A 16016-nucleotide genomic window follows, 5' to 3' on the forward strand; every position below is an offset into this window, starting at 1 on the left:
GCCTGGAAAGCTGTGTGTAAGCCACCATTGGGTATCCGCAGCACCGGTTCATACTGAAGTCTTCCCAATGGTGCCATGGGGTGGAACTGTCAAGCTTCTTGCAAGAGAGGGGACGGGAGTGAAAAATCCAAGCAGAGGCATGATGTGACATCAGTGGCTCATGGACTCCTGCTCCACCTCATCCAGGCCTCCCTGGCTCACAGTAAGATTAACAGCCGCACTTTAGCAAAGGTGGGGGTGGGGCAACCAGGTTGCCAGCATGAGGTGGACACCACAGCAAAGACGACAGTCTCCTAAGTCCCACATGTGAGGAAATCTGCTATGTCTCAGTAAACAGAAAAAAAAAATACAAAATAAAGTAAGGAAGTAGAGCAGAGACAAACAAATAAGTTCCTAGAAGTTAGGGTGGGTGAGGACCACAGTCACCACACTCCCATCCTGTCAGAAATACCACTCAATCCAGACAAGCAAAACTTCACACAGAGATCACAAACCAAACAGCCAAGTAGGTGACAAAACTTGCCTGTGGAATTCCCCATTACCCTGGATGCATCTTCAAAGGGTAGGCACACACACACAATATACACACACACACACACACACACACACACGCACACGTGTGTGTGAGACCCCATGATGGCACAGAAACACCACATTATGCCAAGATGGGTGTTCAGGATTTCTAGCAGATTCTTCTTGAAACAAACCTGCTAAGTGGCAAAGGGAATGGGGTGATTCCAAGGAAGGCCCAACTCTTCTTCATCTGTTTATAAGCCAAGAATGGGGGAATGTATGGAGCCTCCCCAAAATATACAACTTCTCTTCAATGGAAAATCCACTCCTATTTCCTCTCAACTCTGCTTCCAAGTCTGCACGCGTCTTCCTTCCCCCTCTCTGCAGTCCTGCGAGCCGGCTGTTTGTAACATTATGAAGTGTTCACACCTGTCCTGGTTTTCCATCTAGACCTTCTCGTCTTCCAGCCATCCTTTCTGACAGCACGCTGGTGTGAAACTCCACAGGACGAGGCTAGATGAGCACTTCCATCATCTCCCCATCCGGGAATTCAGGCTTGTGCAACAAGCTGCTAACTCGGCCTCTGTGGTCTGTCGACTTCCCGTGACCAGGAGAGCTCTCTGCCAAAGAGAGGGCAAATATCAGCAGCCGGCTCTCCAGGAGCCTGCTCTCCAGGAGCCTGTGCTGTGGTTTTCCAGGCACTCTCTCTGATGGGAGCATTTCTAATGTCAGGACCCACCCAAGAGTCTCGTGCACCTGGGTGTACTCATGGGAGACTGAGACTATCTCAGTGGGAAGTGCAGAATGACTGGTGGGGGGCTCCTAGAGAAGACAGTGTCTTTGGGTTCTGGACTGAGTAGAAGTTAGGAAAAGAGAAAGCTGCTGAAGATCCAAATTCCCCTAATTCTTGTCTGCTCAGATGTAAACAAGCAGCCTCACACCTCAGTCCTGCCACGCTGTTCCTACCACGAGGGACTGTCCCCTCCCCCCAATCATGAGCCCACGGCAAATCCTCCCTCCCCTAAGTTACTTCTATCAGATATTTGTTCTACCTGCCCCCTGGGGAAGGGCAGAACATGCATATTGCCAGGTCACTTGAGCTGGCTATTTCTTTCTTTCTTCAGTAACAAACTAAGCAGATCTAGACACATGTTAGCCCCATGACAACAAAGAGCACACTCAGTCTGTATGTGACTGTGACAACCACTACCAAAACATAGAAACCGATGGGGCTTCCTGATCTACAGCTCCCCTATAGATCTCCCCCCCCCTCAAGTCCCACAGTCCCACGGGGTCTCCAAGTGTGGTAGAGGTAGGGGCCACATACCCAGTTTCTCCATGGTTCCTTTGGCAGCTGGATGTTTCAGAACGGGGCTGTTGGAAGGGGCAGTGCTCAGCCGGCCACGGCTGGGGAGAGAAGCCGTGCTGGGCCAGAAGAGGTCAGCGCTCTTGTCGGTCTGCGTGCTGCTGTCCTTGCTGCCGGTCTTGGCGTGGGTGCTGCTGGCCGACGAGGTGGAAACCAGTGGGGACAGTGCCGAGGCGGGTGTGGTGGGCAGCAGAGGGGCAGACGCCTGTCCCTGATGCTCCTTCCCCAGCAGGAATCCTGAAGGCAGAAGAAGTGACTTTTCAAGGAAAATCTGTTTCCCTCCACTTCCTTTTGTAAGAAAATTTATCTTTTTCTTTCCAGGCTGGGTATGACTTCATTTATTCAATGATTTATTCTCTAAGCCCTAATAAGCGCTTGTGTGCATGCTTGATGAATGAGAAATACTCCTATATTATGTCCCCAGTCCCATGTCATTAAATTCTCTATGGGGTTGGTAACTGTATTCTAAATTCAAACAACTGAAAACCATGGTTGGACTGGTGGGGTAGCTCAGGGGGTAAAAAAAACCCATGCCACTCAGCCCTCCAACCTGAATCCCATCTCCTCACTGCCCAGATGAAGAGGTGGGATGGAGAAATCTCTCCTGGGAGCTGCTCAACCATTAGAAAGAGGACACTCTCGTGTCTATCATTTCTTCAAGTCATCATACATGAGGTGGGAAGACCTGAGGTCCATGTCGGTGGCCTCCACCCGAACCCTCAGAGTCACTCCTGATTCTGTGGCTGGCATGCGGGCACCAGTTACACTGACAAGGAAGTAAACTGGTGCAGACAACAGGGCCAAGGTGCTCAACGCTCAGACCTTGTGCTGACCTGCAACTCGGGCACCAGCGATGAGTACCTAGATGCATGTCACAGGTCTCTCCTGGGAAGTTTCCATCAGACTTGCCTCTCACTGGGTTTGGAGCTAAGTGTCCTTGCAATGGTCTTTATCATAGCTGCTGCCCCCACAAATTCTCTCTGATGAGCTGAGGCTGTAGAGGCCACTAATAGAGGACTTCAAACAGATATTCTGGCTGAGAGTCTTTGATCCTCCCCCAACTCTGTGGGTTCATATGGAAGCTCTCAGACACTGTAGGACAAATCAGCTGGATCCCTCTGAGGTCCCGTATGGGAGAAAACTGACTATGGGCAGAGCCTATGAAAACACATGCTGAGCCAGAGACAGGGGTCTAAAAAGGGCCCCCTGGTGTTGCCAGCAAGCAGAGAGGAAGGAACAGAGGACTTGGAAGCATCCTTTCCAAGCTCACTGGCCCATCCTGTGAAGCATCCTGTCTACTCCAGATACCGCTCCATCTAAGACCCACGCCGGGATAACTCCCAGCCTCCTGCCTGCACCACACAGGAAGACCCCTGCTCTTGAGAGTGGTCCTCTGGGCACACTCTCCCCATTCTCTCCGTGAGCCTTTGCATGTTGCACAGGTGTAGATACACTGTGGAGCAGTCGCAGTCACGACCAGGACGGGGGACAGTCTGAGGGTGTGGTAGTCTGAATGCAGCTGGCTCACATACTCTCATAGGGAGTGGCACTATTAGGAGGCGTGGCTTTGTTGGGTGACCATGGCCTTGTTGGAGGAAGTGTGCCACTGTGGAGGCCAGAATACTCCCTATACTCAGAATACTCCCCAGTGTGTCAGTCAACTTCCTGTTGCCTGTGAGATGTGGCACTCCCGGCTCCAGCACCCCATATGCCTGCACGCTGCCATGCTCCTCACCATGATGATGATGGACTGAACCTCCGTAACTGTAAGCAAGTCACCCCAATTAAATGTTTCCCTTATAAGAATTTTCTTGGTCATGCTTTCTCTTCACAGCAGTAGAAACCTCACTGAGACAGAGGGGCTCTAGGCGTGTCCTGCTAAGACATTTTGTGTCTTTCCTGTCAACGATATTGACAAGCATCAAGCCAAGCTCAGTAGCTCACAAACCTTTAGAATCTGCACAGTACTTTTATGTACCTGGCTTAGCTCTCGCAACCCAACATGACTGGCTTTACTCCCCATTTGAAGAATGTTCAAATTGAGATGAGGTGGGGGGCTGGAGAGATGGCTCAGGGGTTAAGAGCACTGGCTCTCTTCCAGAGCCCTGAGTTCAATTCCTAGCAACCATACAGTGGCTCACACTTCACCTATAATGAGATCTGGTGCCCTTTTCTGGCATGCAGACAGAATACCATATACATAATTAATAAATAAGATATTTTCAACAATTGGAATAAGGTAACATCCTGAATCCCAACAGTGATGGGGAGGCCACCTGCCAGGACTCCTGTAGCCCTGCTCTCTGGGTCCCCATCTCACCTATACTCCCCTTCCAGGTCTTCTCTTCCTTCTTCTCCTCCACCAGCTGGCTGCTGGTAAGTGAAGTCTGGCGGGAATGTGTCCCAGTGGCTGCAGCAATGGATGGGACAGAGCGGGCAGGCCGCAGGCTGGAAGAGTCTGTCTTCCCAGCATCCTTACGGGATCGTTGCTGAAGGACCTTTATCATGGCATCCTTCTCTATGATTTTAGCATGGAGGTTTTTTATTCTGAGAGAAAAAAAAAAAACAAAGAAGAACAAAGGTGTGATTAAAATGCCACTTAGTTAGAAAACTCTGGGACACTGTCTCAGGGCTCTCACAGTAATTCTGGGACACAGACTCGGGTGTACCAGAAGCTGTCAGTCAAGCTGTGCCCTCCACAGGAGATCAAAGCAGTGCACCTTTCCCAGTGCACTGGGACTTTGGGAACTCCTGGGAGGGCTGTGAAAATGACTGCGGTTACCTGCTGGGGACTTTGAGACCTAAGCTGCATGTGGATTGCACTTAGAGGGAAAGAATGGAGGTGGAATGCCAGAGGCGCACGGAAGCTTCGGCCCTAAACAAGCCATGCTGTAACTGCAGGGAAATTTCTGCAGTGAAAAAGGAAAGGAATGGCTAGGTTCCTGGAGGGAAGACAACTTTCCCCCACCATCGGCAGACGATGGTGAGCAGTAAGCCTTGAGCTTTTTCACTAACTCTGAAAGATACTCGCTGAGCCTATTTAAGGCTCAGTTAGAAAGCCCTGTGTTCACTCTGGCACATTGAGACTCAGGACTGGATTCAGAGGCACTAAGGTGACATCAAAATTCCCTGGAAACTGTGTGTCCACTAGAGGAGCACACCCTGACTGTTTAAAGTTCTTTATCTTTGGTGGAAATAGGTAATTTTGGCTCCAGAGTGTGGAATTTCTTTTTCATTCCAGGCTCACAGTAATGTGGAGATTATAGAAACAAATGCTCGGAATTAACAGGGACATCTAAATTCTTCAGGTACTAGATAACTGCTGTCTTCACTTGTCTCCCTACAGAACTGTTGTGTGGAGCCCCTTGCTTTCGCACTGAGACAACCAACCTCCTTCTCTCCAGGACAAGAGTCTCTGGGGTCCTTAGGCTAATGCCAGCGAGAACAGAGGGCAGAGCGCCTGTGTGGAGGGGCTGGGCAGGGAGTGCAGCACCAGCTGCTGCCTCCACTCAGATCTGGGGGCCATGCACGGCCATCCTTACGTGTATTCCATGTCCTGACACCTCCTGTTGGCCTGCACCACCTCCTCGTCCTCTGGCCAGATGTGGGTCTCCAGCGAGCTCTCGCCATAGCTGCCGTTCCTCGAGTGGTTGACGATGGTGGTGTCCCTAGGAACACGAGACACACTTGACTCTGCAGCCCTTGCAAACACAGACCAGAGAGAATGGGATTTGCTTTGTGACACATGTGCTTCACCTTCTAGAGGATACCAGAGGTCCTCCACCTCCGCCATCCCACCTTGGGGGTCAGTCTCCATGGAGGCCAGAATGGGGAACTGCAAACACTTCAGGAAAAGCCCCGCCCCCACAAAAGCCCTCTGTGGGCCACACTGTCCTAAGAACTAAGACAGCGTCTGAGGGCTGCGCTCGCTGACCTTGATTACAGCAGCTTTAACCCCTCACCAAAAACACTGCCTTCTGCAGCAGGTGGATGTTAGCACAGGGCTCCCAATGGGCTGAAGTACAGCGAAGAAGCGACTGGCTGCAAAGAGCTCATCTCCAAATGGATCCTCAAGCCCTACACCAGGGATCAAGGAATGTCATGGAAACAGGGCAGAAAGACTTGCTGTGAAGCAGTGTCTTCTGGACATATCAGGGCAGTGACACCAAGAGCTCTCAATGGCTATGGCTGCCTGCACACATCCAGCACAAGACCACGCCAGTCCACAGTCCAGCACGGATTGGGAAGAGTCATGGCTGCTGAGAGAGAAAGTCTGTTTTCTTTCGGGACAAACTTCCTGCTTGGTTATCTATGCCCCAGTGCTCAGTCCTACATGTGCATACAGGCAACACTAATTGGACTCAGGTGTGTGTGTGTGTGTGTGTGTGTATGTGTGCTTTTGTGTGTGTGCTTGCTAGTGTGTGTGTGTGCATATGTGTGCAAAGAGGAGGACATGAATCCAAGGGAGGCACATGGAGAAGAGAGGGTCCTGGAAGGAGTTGGAGATGCTGAGGGAGGGATAAGATTAAAAAGCAATCTACTCGGGCCAGGCACGGTGGCGCGCGCCTTTAATCCTAGCACTTGGGAGGCAGAGGCAGGAGGACCTCTGCAAGTTCCGGTCAGCCTGGTCTACAGAGAGAGTTCCAGGAGAGCCAGGGCTGTTACACACACAAAAAAATTCTGTCTCAAAAAAACAAATCAATAAATCAAACAAACAAAAAAACATTATACTCAGGTGAAATCATGTACATAAAGTACTAAATAAACAAATAAAAGAGACAGTATCTCAGGAAAACCATATTGAAAAATGAAAATCCCCTGCTTCTTCTATTATCGAGGCCATTTGTTAATCTGTTGACGCTGTGTGTGTGGTTTTTTTGTTTGTTTGTTTGTTTGTTTGTTTGTTTGTTTTTGAGACAGGGTTTCCCTGTAGTTTCTAGAGCCTGTCCTGGAACTAGCTCTTGTAGACCAGGCTGGCCTCGAACTCACAAAGATCCGCCTGCCTCTGCCTCCCGAGTGCTGGGATTAAAGGCGTGCGCCACCACCGCCCGGCACGCTGTGTGTGTTGATGCGAGCCTACAGACTGGGTGTGCTGACACACGCAGACTATCACTGCTGCATTTGTTGCTGCCTTTAAACTTTCTCGTCCTAGCTCACTCTCCCGATCACAGGTAAAGTTCTGCCTCTAAGTGTCACCCATGTAGCAGCTGGGTTCGTGTTTTGCAGGGGAGAGGTTGGTAGCTACTCAATATAAAAGCTTTTTACCCCTCTTAATGACAGCTACCAATGAGCAAGCACTTATTTCATGCAGGGAACGACAGAGCACAGCTCACATGGTGTCCATTTCTACAGTGTGTTCACAGAGAATAAAACTAGGATCAGGTGACTTCTAGGACACCATTAGTGGACGGGTGGAAAGGGACCCAAGCCCAGAGATGACTCCAAAGCTCTTAGCCAGGCCCAGCATAGAGCCAAGTTCCATGTGTCTTTAAGAAGGTCTCAGAAAAGATGCATCGTGACAAAACAAACACACAAAAGGGCAGGGGTGAGAACATGATGCAGAAAAGTAAACACTGTGGCTGTGGATTTATCAGAAAAGCAAACCACGGGGAAAGCAGGCAGAATGCTTTTAACCACCGCAGGGAACCATAAACACCACAAGGCTCACAGAAACAACTACACAGGGACGAAGAGCTAGAAACATTTCCCATCAAGTTGCTTTGGAAACATTTCTAGGGAGCCAGAGGCAAATTTAAAAATTCATGTTCACGCTGCTGGGTAAGCTGACAAGAGCTTTGGTCAAAACCAACATAGAGAGCTAGCATCTAGAAACGCAAGCATTCCTATCTCCGAAGGGACACTACTCTGATTTGAAATTTGTGAAGTTTTAAAACCTTGCCCACACATCAAACAAACAAAACAAAACAAAACAAAAAACCTCCTCTCCAAAATTCTAGCCAATGCTATCAAGATGACCTGTGTAGACCTGTGTGACCATGTTAATAAGGCCAGCTAGGTCTGCTTATCAACAATCACCCATCTCATCGTCAGCCGGGCTGCTGATAGTCCCTGAAAGGGGGCAGGGGGTCATGAGATCTGCAGCCTGATACCATTCTTCCTAAAGTGTTGTCTGCAATTCTGCCCTAACTGCACATGGCGCAGGGCCTTGGGAAGGGCTGGAGGATATAGGATGGGGAAAACCAAGAGAGGGGGCTGCATCTCTTTACCCTCTGCAGAATCATCATCCTCCTGGGTGAAGATTTTCCAGTGCAGCAGCTTTGGGGTCCTCTACACTCCTGCAAGTAACCCCCTCCCTCTCTGCAACGGAGCCCAATAAACTCATAGGCTCTCCACGGTGGTCTTGGTGGAGTGCTATGGTTTGTCCACGAGACCTTCTGAGGAGGGCTAGACACTGTTCACATTTCCCCCAGGGAAAGAATTTTAGCACTGGACAGCAAAAACAGTTGGCGTATAAAGACCATATTGCTTGTTTAAAAATCTGCTTAGAAATGTGACACACACAGCTGACCAAAGACTTGGGACTTAATGGCTGGAAACAGTCTCTTTTGTCCATTTGTCTGCTGCCGGTCAGCGTGGAGACAAGTGCTCAAAATTTCCTTTTTTCTCGAAATAGCTTGTGTTGTCCTTTTTCCCTTGTACCATCAAGAAAGCCATGCTGGAATTACCAAATTGGTTTTTTGTTTATTTCTTATTCTGTTTTCATAGGACTTGCTTTGTGTTTTCTTGCATGTGTGCTCTCTTGCACACACAGACACACAGTGTATGAGTGTCCACAGATGCCTAAAGAGAGGGTAGGATGCCCCGGAGCTGGCGTTTGGGGTAGACGGGCGTGGAGCCTGTTGCTATCTACGAGAACTTGTGTGTCTTCAGGCAGCAGTATAGCTTTGAAACTTCCTTGGGTGGGGCAGATGCCTTGGCAGTTGCCATGTAAGTATGACCTGAGTTTGAATCCCCAGAACCCGTGTAAGTCTTAGGCTTGTAGCAAACGCCTGTAATCCCAGTCCCCACAGCAAGGGGAGGGGCAGAGGTGGGAGACTCCCTGAGAGCTCCTGGGCCTGCTAGACTGGTGTATTCCATGAAAGAGTGTGAAGTGTCTGTCAGGCAAGGCAGAAGGTGAGCACCAGGGCTGTTCTCTGACACCCCTCCTACATGTTCCAGCATGTATGTGCCTATACTTACATACACACACATACAAGTGTTTAAGACAGACACATGTTAGGAAAGAGGATATAATAATAGCTTTTCTATTTTTTAATTCTGTCATGAATTTTTTTGGTTTGGGTGGTAGATACATGTATAAAATATATTTGATATTGAAAGCATAAAATCTAATATCAAGTCTTATAATTTTCCATCCCCAAAACCAATTCTAATTGTATAGAAGTTCACAGGATTGTATGGACTTTGGGTCTGGTAATTTTTCTGTGTGATGTTTTTATTTGCAAGTTATTTTTTAAAAATATAATAAAATGTATAAAAATTTTTAAAAAGGCAGATCTTGTTCCTTGTGATAGGCCTCTCTGGACCTCCTTGGGCCCCCTGAACTTTTATTTGCTTTTGAGACAAAGTTTAACTGTAGCTCAGGCTGTCCTTGAATGCCTCACCCTTCTGACCCAGCCTTCTGAGTGCTGAGATTCCATCGTTAGCCCTGTCTGCAGTCCTGAGTGTGGGACCACCTCTCACCTCTCAGCTGAGACTCCACCGTTAGTCCTGTCTGCAGTCCCACCTGTTGCTTCTCACCTTTCAGCTAAGACTCCATTGTTAGCCCTGTCTGCGGTCCCGAGCGGTGATCTACCTCTCACTTCTCAGCTGAGATTCCACCTGTCTGCAGTTCCCCGTCTACAGTCCCCTGTTTGCAGTCCCACCTGTCGTCTGCGGTTCTGAGCCGCCGTGGGACCACCTCTCACCTCTCGGCGGTGGCAGCAGCAGCAGCACTCATGGCAAAGTGCCGTATGGTGCTTTCTTCCAGGTATTTCTGCTCCCATTTGGTCATGTCGGCCTCCAGGGCTAGAATCCGCTCCTCCTTCTCCCGTACGAGTTCTATGAGGGCAGGGGCATTATATTCTGGGAGACTGGCTGGCTGGCCATTTCCATGTTTCTGGAGAAGTAAAAACACCATCGTGATGCTCCAAATGGGCCACAAGACATCACACCAACCTGACCGTCCACTCCCTGAAGGGGACACGCAGGTCTTCAATCCTGCAGAGTCTACACATCAACATCAGCCAGGTCCGTGCTCCCTCTCTCCACCATGAACCACGTCAGTTCAGTGGGTCCTAGTCTCCATACCACCTCCATGTCCCTTTATTTCATCTAATGCCCACACAGCTCTTAGAGAACACGTGCTATTCCAGTTTCACACGCAGAGACTAAGGCCTGAGAGACCGTGTTCATGATTTGATGTCTTTAGCTAATGCAGAGCAGAGCTGGGATTCAATTCAGAGCAGGTCTGGCTCCATATCTCAGTGTAGACCACATAGTTAATATATACAAATTCAAGAACAGGATTCAGTCCTGGCCTCATGGCTCTTCCTCCAGAATTCTGAGGAGCGGCTCCAGACTGCCCCTTGGACATCAGAGGATAAAAAGCAGAAAGGCACGGAAGTAGAGTGAGATGCCCAAAAGTGCAGTTTCTAGCTGCCAGACGGTCACCTGGGAGACACGGGGTGACACGTGAAGGTGGGTGATCTTTAGTAAGAGGCAATAAGGTGGATGCTATCTGGATGTCTCTGGGGCTGAGAAGAGTCACACTTTAGACTTCCTCCTTAACTCAGGTTTACCTAACCCATCTTTCCCTCTTTATCTCTTCAGTCTGACACTGTCATCTGTTTGGGGGTAACAGAATTTCAGAGGGGGGGGGGAGGAATTTCCTATAAGCTCATACACCTTAGACAAGTGTGCAACCATTGCGCTACAGTCTGAGCCCCGTAGTTTTTCTGGATTGTGGTTGTAAGTACAGGAAAAGCTCAATATGCTTCCATTATTTTGCAGATGAGGAAATTGAGTCTCTGTTCTTGCAAGGCGTATTCTCTGATGGGAGGAGATAAGAGTCCTGTCCTGTGGGTCTCATGCTGGAGCCCATGCCCCAAACCAATGAAGGGTCCTTGGCACTCTGGCCATCTCGTGTTCCACACTCTGAAAGTATCCAGGACACTGCAAAGGAACATGTGGACTCTGCTGAGGGGTGGAGACTCAGCTGTGCCCCAGTATCAGTGTTAAGACGGAGCTTCTTTGTGGCATCTTGACACTGAGCTACTCTGAAGTAGGTGGCCTGGTCTTGCTCTTCTCCAAGCCATTGATGACTCTGAACTTTGAAACACTATGTATGACCTCAGCATGATTCCTAAAAAGACCAGACAGAAGCCCTCTTGCCAAAGCACAAGGTGTGGTATGGGCTGCTTCAGAAGTTGACCCTAGGCTGCCCATGTGAGAACCAGGAAGGGGCAGGCACTGTTTGGCTGTGGCAGGGTGACTGGGGTTGGGGGAGTCAGAGGCTTTGGGCTAGTCTTTTGCAGAAAGGCTGCACTTCCTTATTCTGACACAACTCCTGAGTCACAGTGGAAGATGCATGTGAAACTGCTCCTGCCTGTCCCTTGGCTTTACACCTTAAGTGTGAACTGGTATCCTCGATAGCATCTGCCCCATGAGGCGAGCATGTGCAGGGAGTAACCACATGTGTTGGGGTGACCAATATGTGGGTAGGGATGAATGTACATAGAGGGTGACTATGTATGCTGGCAAACATGTTGGGGGGTGAGTCTGTACAGGAATAAGCATGTTGTATAGGGTGCGTATGAGGTATGTGTGGGTATATACATATGATCGTAGCATATCTGTAGGATTCTAGACTCACATTCCTTCTTTACCTACAGCTGTAGAACATTCCTTTACACTGTGTGAATATACGTCACTGTGATGGGTTTAATAAAGAGCTACACGGCCAATAGCTAGGCAAAATTTGGGGGGGGGGGCAGAGAGAATGCTGGGAAGAAGGGCAGAACCACCAGGAGTCACCAGCAGATGCAGAAGAAGCAGGCCATGCAGGAGTAGTAACTAACCATGAGACAGACAGCAGCGTGTAAATTAATAGAAATGGGCAGTTACAGGAGCTAGCTAGAAATAAGCCTAAACTATGGGCCAAGCTTTCATAACAATAATAAGTCTCTGTGCTGGTTTTTGTGAGCTGGCACACACCCCCCCACCCCAGCTGCCAAATTCATCTACAGTTGAGTCCGGTCTCATCGCACCTAAAATAAAAGACCCACAGATAGGCCGTCTACCCGCAGGGGTGGATAGCACAGTAGCATAGTAACTGGAAGGGAACACTTATGGCTGTAGCCCAGCTCACTTTGTTAGCCAGAGATCTTAAGGTCTACCATCTGCACACCAGCCTTGTGCTCAGTGGGACTATGGGAGTCTCAACTGCTGAGCAAGAGACTGGCTGATGGAGGAGAGGCTCTGCTCTGTGCATGGTGAGCACCCAGTCTAAGGACCAGGCCTTTCCTTACAAACCAGAACCTGCCATGGAGATAATCGGGAGGCCAGAAATGAATTCATTTTCTAGAAAATGTTGGCAGCACTGTCCTCTTCAGCCAAAGGCACACTTCCAGAGGGACCTGCATGGACCTGGCATGCACTGTGGCTAAGCTGACCAGAGGACATGCTTTCAACCACTTGGCCCTATCCAGTGACAATTCCACGGAGCTTGCCTCACAAATATCCCAGGCAGCTGCATGGAGAGCTTCCCAGCTCCCTAGAAAACCAGGGGTCTTAGCTAGGGTTTCTATTGCTACAAAAAAAATACTAGACCAAAAAAGCAAATTGGGGAGGAAAGGGTTTATTTGGCTTACACTTCCACGTTGCTCTTCTTTATAAAAGGAAGTCAGGAAAGGAGCCTGGAGGCAGAAGCTGATGCAGAGCCACATGGAGGGGAGCTGCTTACTGGCTTGCTGTCTCTGGCTTGCTGTCTGCTTCTTATAAAACCCAGGACCACCAGCCTGGGGATGGCACCACCCACCATGGGATGGGCCCTCTCCCATTGATCACTAATTGAGGAAATGCCTGACAGCTGGATCTCATGGAGACATCTCCTCAGCTAAGGGTCCTTCCTGTCTGGTGACTCCAGCTTGTGCGAAGTTGACACATGACCAGCATACTGGACAAGCCCGAGCACATCTGAGGCTGGAGCCTCTGGCTTGCCTGACTTGGCATTTCCTGCAGGAATTCTTTTTGCTGAGACATGGGCTGGTGTGATCATCTCAGGGCTTCCTCTCCGCTGAGCTTCACCACCAACTGTCACTGGCAGAGCAGATGTAGAAGAACGGTAGCATATGGCCAGTCTTACTACAGGGAGCCCTAAGCGCCTTCCTCAGCTGAACTTGGGGAATCAATGTGACCCCTGCCTTTCCCAGCTGAACTCAGTGACCAACATGACCCCTACCTTCCTCAGCTGAACTCAGTTACCAACGTGACCCCTGCCTTTCCCAGCTGAACTCAGTTACCAACGTGACCCCTGCCTTCCTCAGCTGAACTCAGTGACCAGCGTGACCCCTGCCTTCCCCAGCTGAACTCAGTGGCCAACGTGACCCCTGCTCACCCTTACTTACAGCTGCTCCTTGGTTTCCCAGGGTCATCACTCAGAGACTCCAGGGAAGCCCCCGACTTTACCACCTAGCCCCGTTAGGGGCTCTTCTCTGATCTACCACAGGCTCCCCTAACCTGAACTTCTCCCCAGGTGCTGGTTCTCTGCTGGCTACAGAAGAAAGCCACTCTGCCCATTTGGCCAAGTGCCTTCCACGGTTGGGCATCACCTTATCAGAATTCACCCCACAGACACTCCTCCAGAGCAGCACCCAGCTGCCCTGGCCTCGCAACACTTTCAAGGCCTTGCCCTTCACCTGCCCCACTCCTCTGCCTCTGCATTCTCGTCCTGTGTGCCCATTAAATCAATGTCCCCCATGTAAGGCCACGTAAAGGCAGTCCCCGCTTTCTGGGCTCAAGCCAGAGACCCCAGTCCCCCTGGAGGCCATGTAGGTGCAGAGCCCCTTGGGCGGCCCTCAAGGGGCTACCAGGTTGATCTGTAAGCTGCCATGCCATCTGACAGTCGCTCACCTGCTGGGTCCTCAGAGCATCCAACTCCCTCTCCAGCCAGGTCCGCAACCTGCGTTCCATCTGCTCCCGCTTCTCGCATGCAGACTGCAGCTGGGTCAGGGCCTGCTGCAGCTTCTCAACCTTCTCCACATAGGCTTGCTTCTCTCGTAACTGAGGGAGACAGCAAAACAGAACAGAATGGACACCAGTCAGCACTGCAGTTGGGCCGGAAGACAGCTGGAGACCCCAGCTAAACCGGATGTGTGCACCGCCCCATTCCATCCCTCAGGAGCCTGTGGCAGGCACAGCAAGATGGCCAGGAGGTTAGGGATGGAAGGTCCCCTGACGGCCTGCTATGGGCCTCGTGAACAGCTCTGCATTCTCTGCCTCATTACTGGTTTTAATCATAGCGCCTACAGCCACTGGAAATGAGACCAGCAATACTTAGTCTCTAAAGTTAAATGAAAAATCATAAATCAGATATTATTTACATTATCACAACTGTATCTTCTACTTATACATAGATCCATGAAAAAAAGCCTGGGTAAGAGCTTTAAAGTATTTGTCACGTTTATCTGTATGGCAGAAAGGTTATTTCTGCAAGAATAAGAAATTTGTTATTTTCTAATTTTCTCTAGTAAATAAAGAAATATTTCTACAAGTAATGCATGATAAGTATAATTAATAAAACAATACATTATGTAATGAACATGCTACAATCATTTCTACAATGGAGAAATTATAAACACACACACATATGATTTGTATGTATTCATACACACATATGTGCCCCTTTGTACGCTTGCTAGTGAATGGAGTAACTTTCTCCTTTGCAGCTGAATAACTTCCTACAGGGACAGGAAGGGCACAGTGAACACCCGAGGCCATGACTGAAGTAGGAATGAATGTGGAATGATTACATAAACACACCATCAGGTATGGGTTTAGTGTCGGTACCCACAGTGCCAATCCTAACCCTCAATACTGGGTGCTCTTTTCTGCTCTGGGAGTCTGGCTCACATTCAGAAATCCAGGTGTTTTCTAGCTTCCTGGGAACCAACTTGAGCCAAAAAATCATACCAAAACATTTAGTGGATCCGGTGCTCTGCAAGAAGACAGCGATGTTGCTTTCCTGTCTCTTTATGAGTGACTCAGCCCTGCACTGAAGCACAATCACACAGGCAGGTAGCGACGTGCCAGTTCTGGCAGCCTGTTGCTGAGGGAGGCTCCACCGTGAGCCCTGCCTGCTTCTGCTCAGCCTTATCAGAGCCACTGCATTAATAGAGCCCTTCCGATTGCGCCAGGAGGGGACAGCTACAACCGACTTTAGGGTAATTTTCTTTCATGGAGCTTGATTGTTACTTTAGCAGGCTTCTGAGAGCCTGCAGGCAGGTTCCTGGGTTAGCGGCCTTGCTGGAGCAGCGCTGTGGTGTTCTGCTATGCACACCTACTGACTATACAGCCAGCATGAGACCTGTCTAGGCGTCTCCGGTGCCTGGGACAGACCAGCTCCCAGCCAGTCCGCAGTGCTAATGTTAAGCGAAGGCGTATATCCCTGAGCGTCTGCAAGATCCTTGAACGCGTGGCTTTGCCCCTCTATTGGTTTCAGCCTGAAGGCTGGCGAGGAGGATTTTCCGATGAGGATGATTTGTGACAGCCATTCTGCCAGCTGGAGTTTTCAGAGCACTGGTGTGCCAGGCACTGTGCTCTGTACGCTGTCTCTCAGTTACTCCTCCCATGCTCTACGCCACCTCTACACTCTATACCATGCTATATACTATACTATAATACTATAAAGGGGCCCCATGATGGGTCATGGTCACATAGCTGCTATGTCGGGGAGCTTGTACGCTCCCCTTTCACTAGCCTGGCTCCACATCCGTACTGTAAGAGCGGTGGTAAAGTGGTACGAAGTGAGCAGCAGGCACAAGATCCTGGGATGAATCAAAACCCTTCCAAAGAAACCTGTGTAAGAACAGAGAGTGGGAGTGACAGCCAGGACCTGAGCCATTTTAGAAAGGGCTTC

The 16016-nt window shown here is 49.6% G+C and overlaps 1 protein-coding gene across 2 annotated transcripts in view; it reads right to left on the reverse strand.

Annotated features, from left to right (window-relative positions):
- Positions 1–275: 275 nt before the first annotated feature.
- Amotl1 (angiomotin like 1) overlaps positions 276–16016 on the reverse strand; it is a 71373-nt gene continuing 55632 nt past the window's right edge. The window contains exons 8-13 of one of the 2 annotated variants that reach the window (XM_038322616.1): positions 14012–14161; positions 9808–9998; positions 5422–5547; positions 4200–4426; positions 1841–2116; positions 276–1133 (exon numbers count right to left, since the gene is read on the reverse strand). In XM_038322616.1, coding sequence (XP_038178544.1) covers positions 1027–1133; positions 1841–2116; positions 4200–4426; positions 5422–5547; positions 9808–9998; positions 14012–14161 — 1077 coding nt within the window. In that variant the 3' untranslated portion in view covers positions 276–1026. Of the gene's footprint in view, positions 1134–1840; positions 2117–4199; positions 4427–5421; positions 5581–9807; positions 9999–14011; positions 14162–16016 lie in introns of both variants that reach the window. The other variant, XM_038322615.1, reaches the window with a different exon arrangement.

Source organism: Arvicola amphibius, chromosome 3 (assembly GCF_903992535.2).
Source record: "Arvicola amphibius chromosome 3, mArvAmp1.2, whole genome shotgun sequence".
Lineage (NCBI taxonomy): Eukaryota > Metazoa > Chordata > Mammalia > Rodentia > Cricetidae > Arvicola > Arvicola amphibius.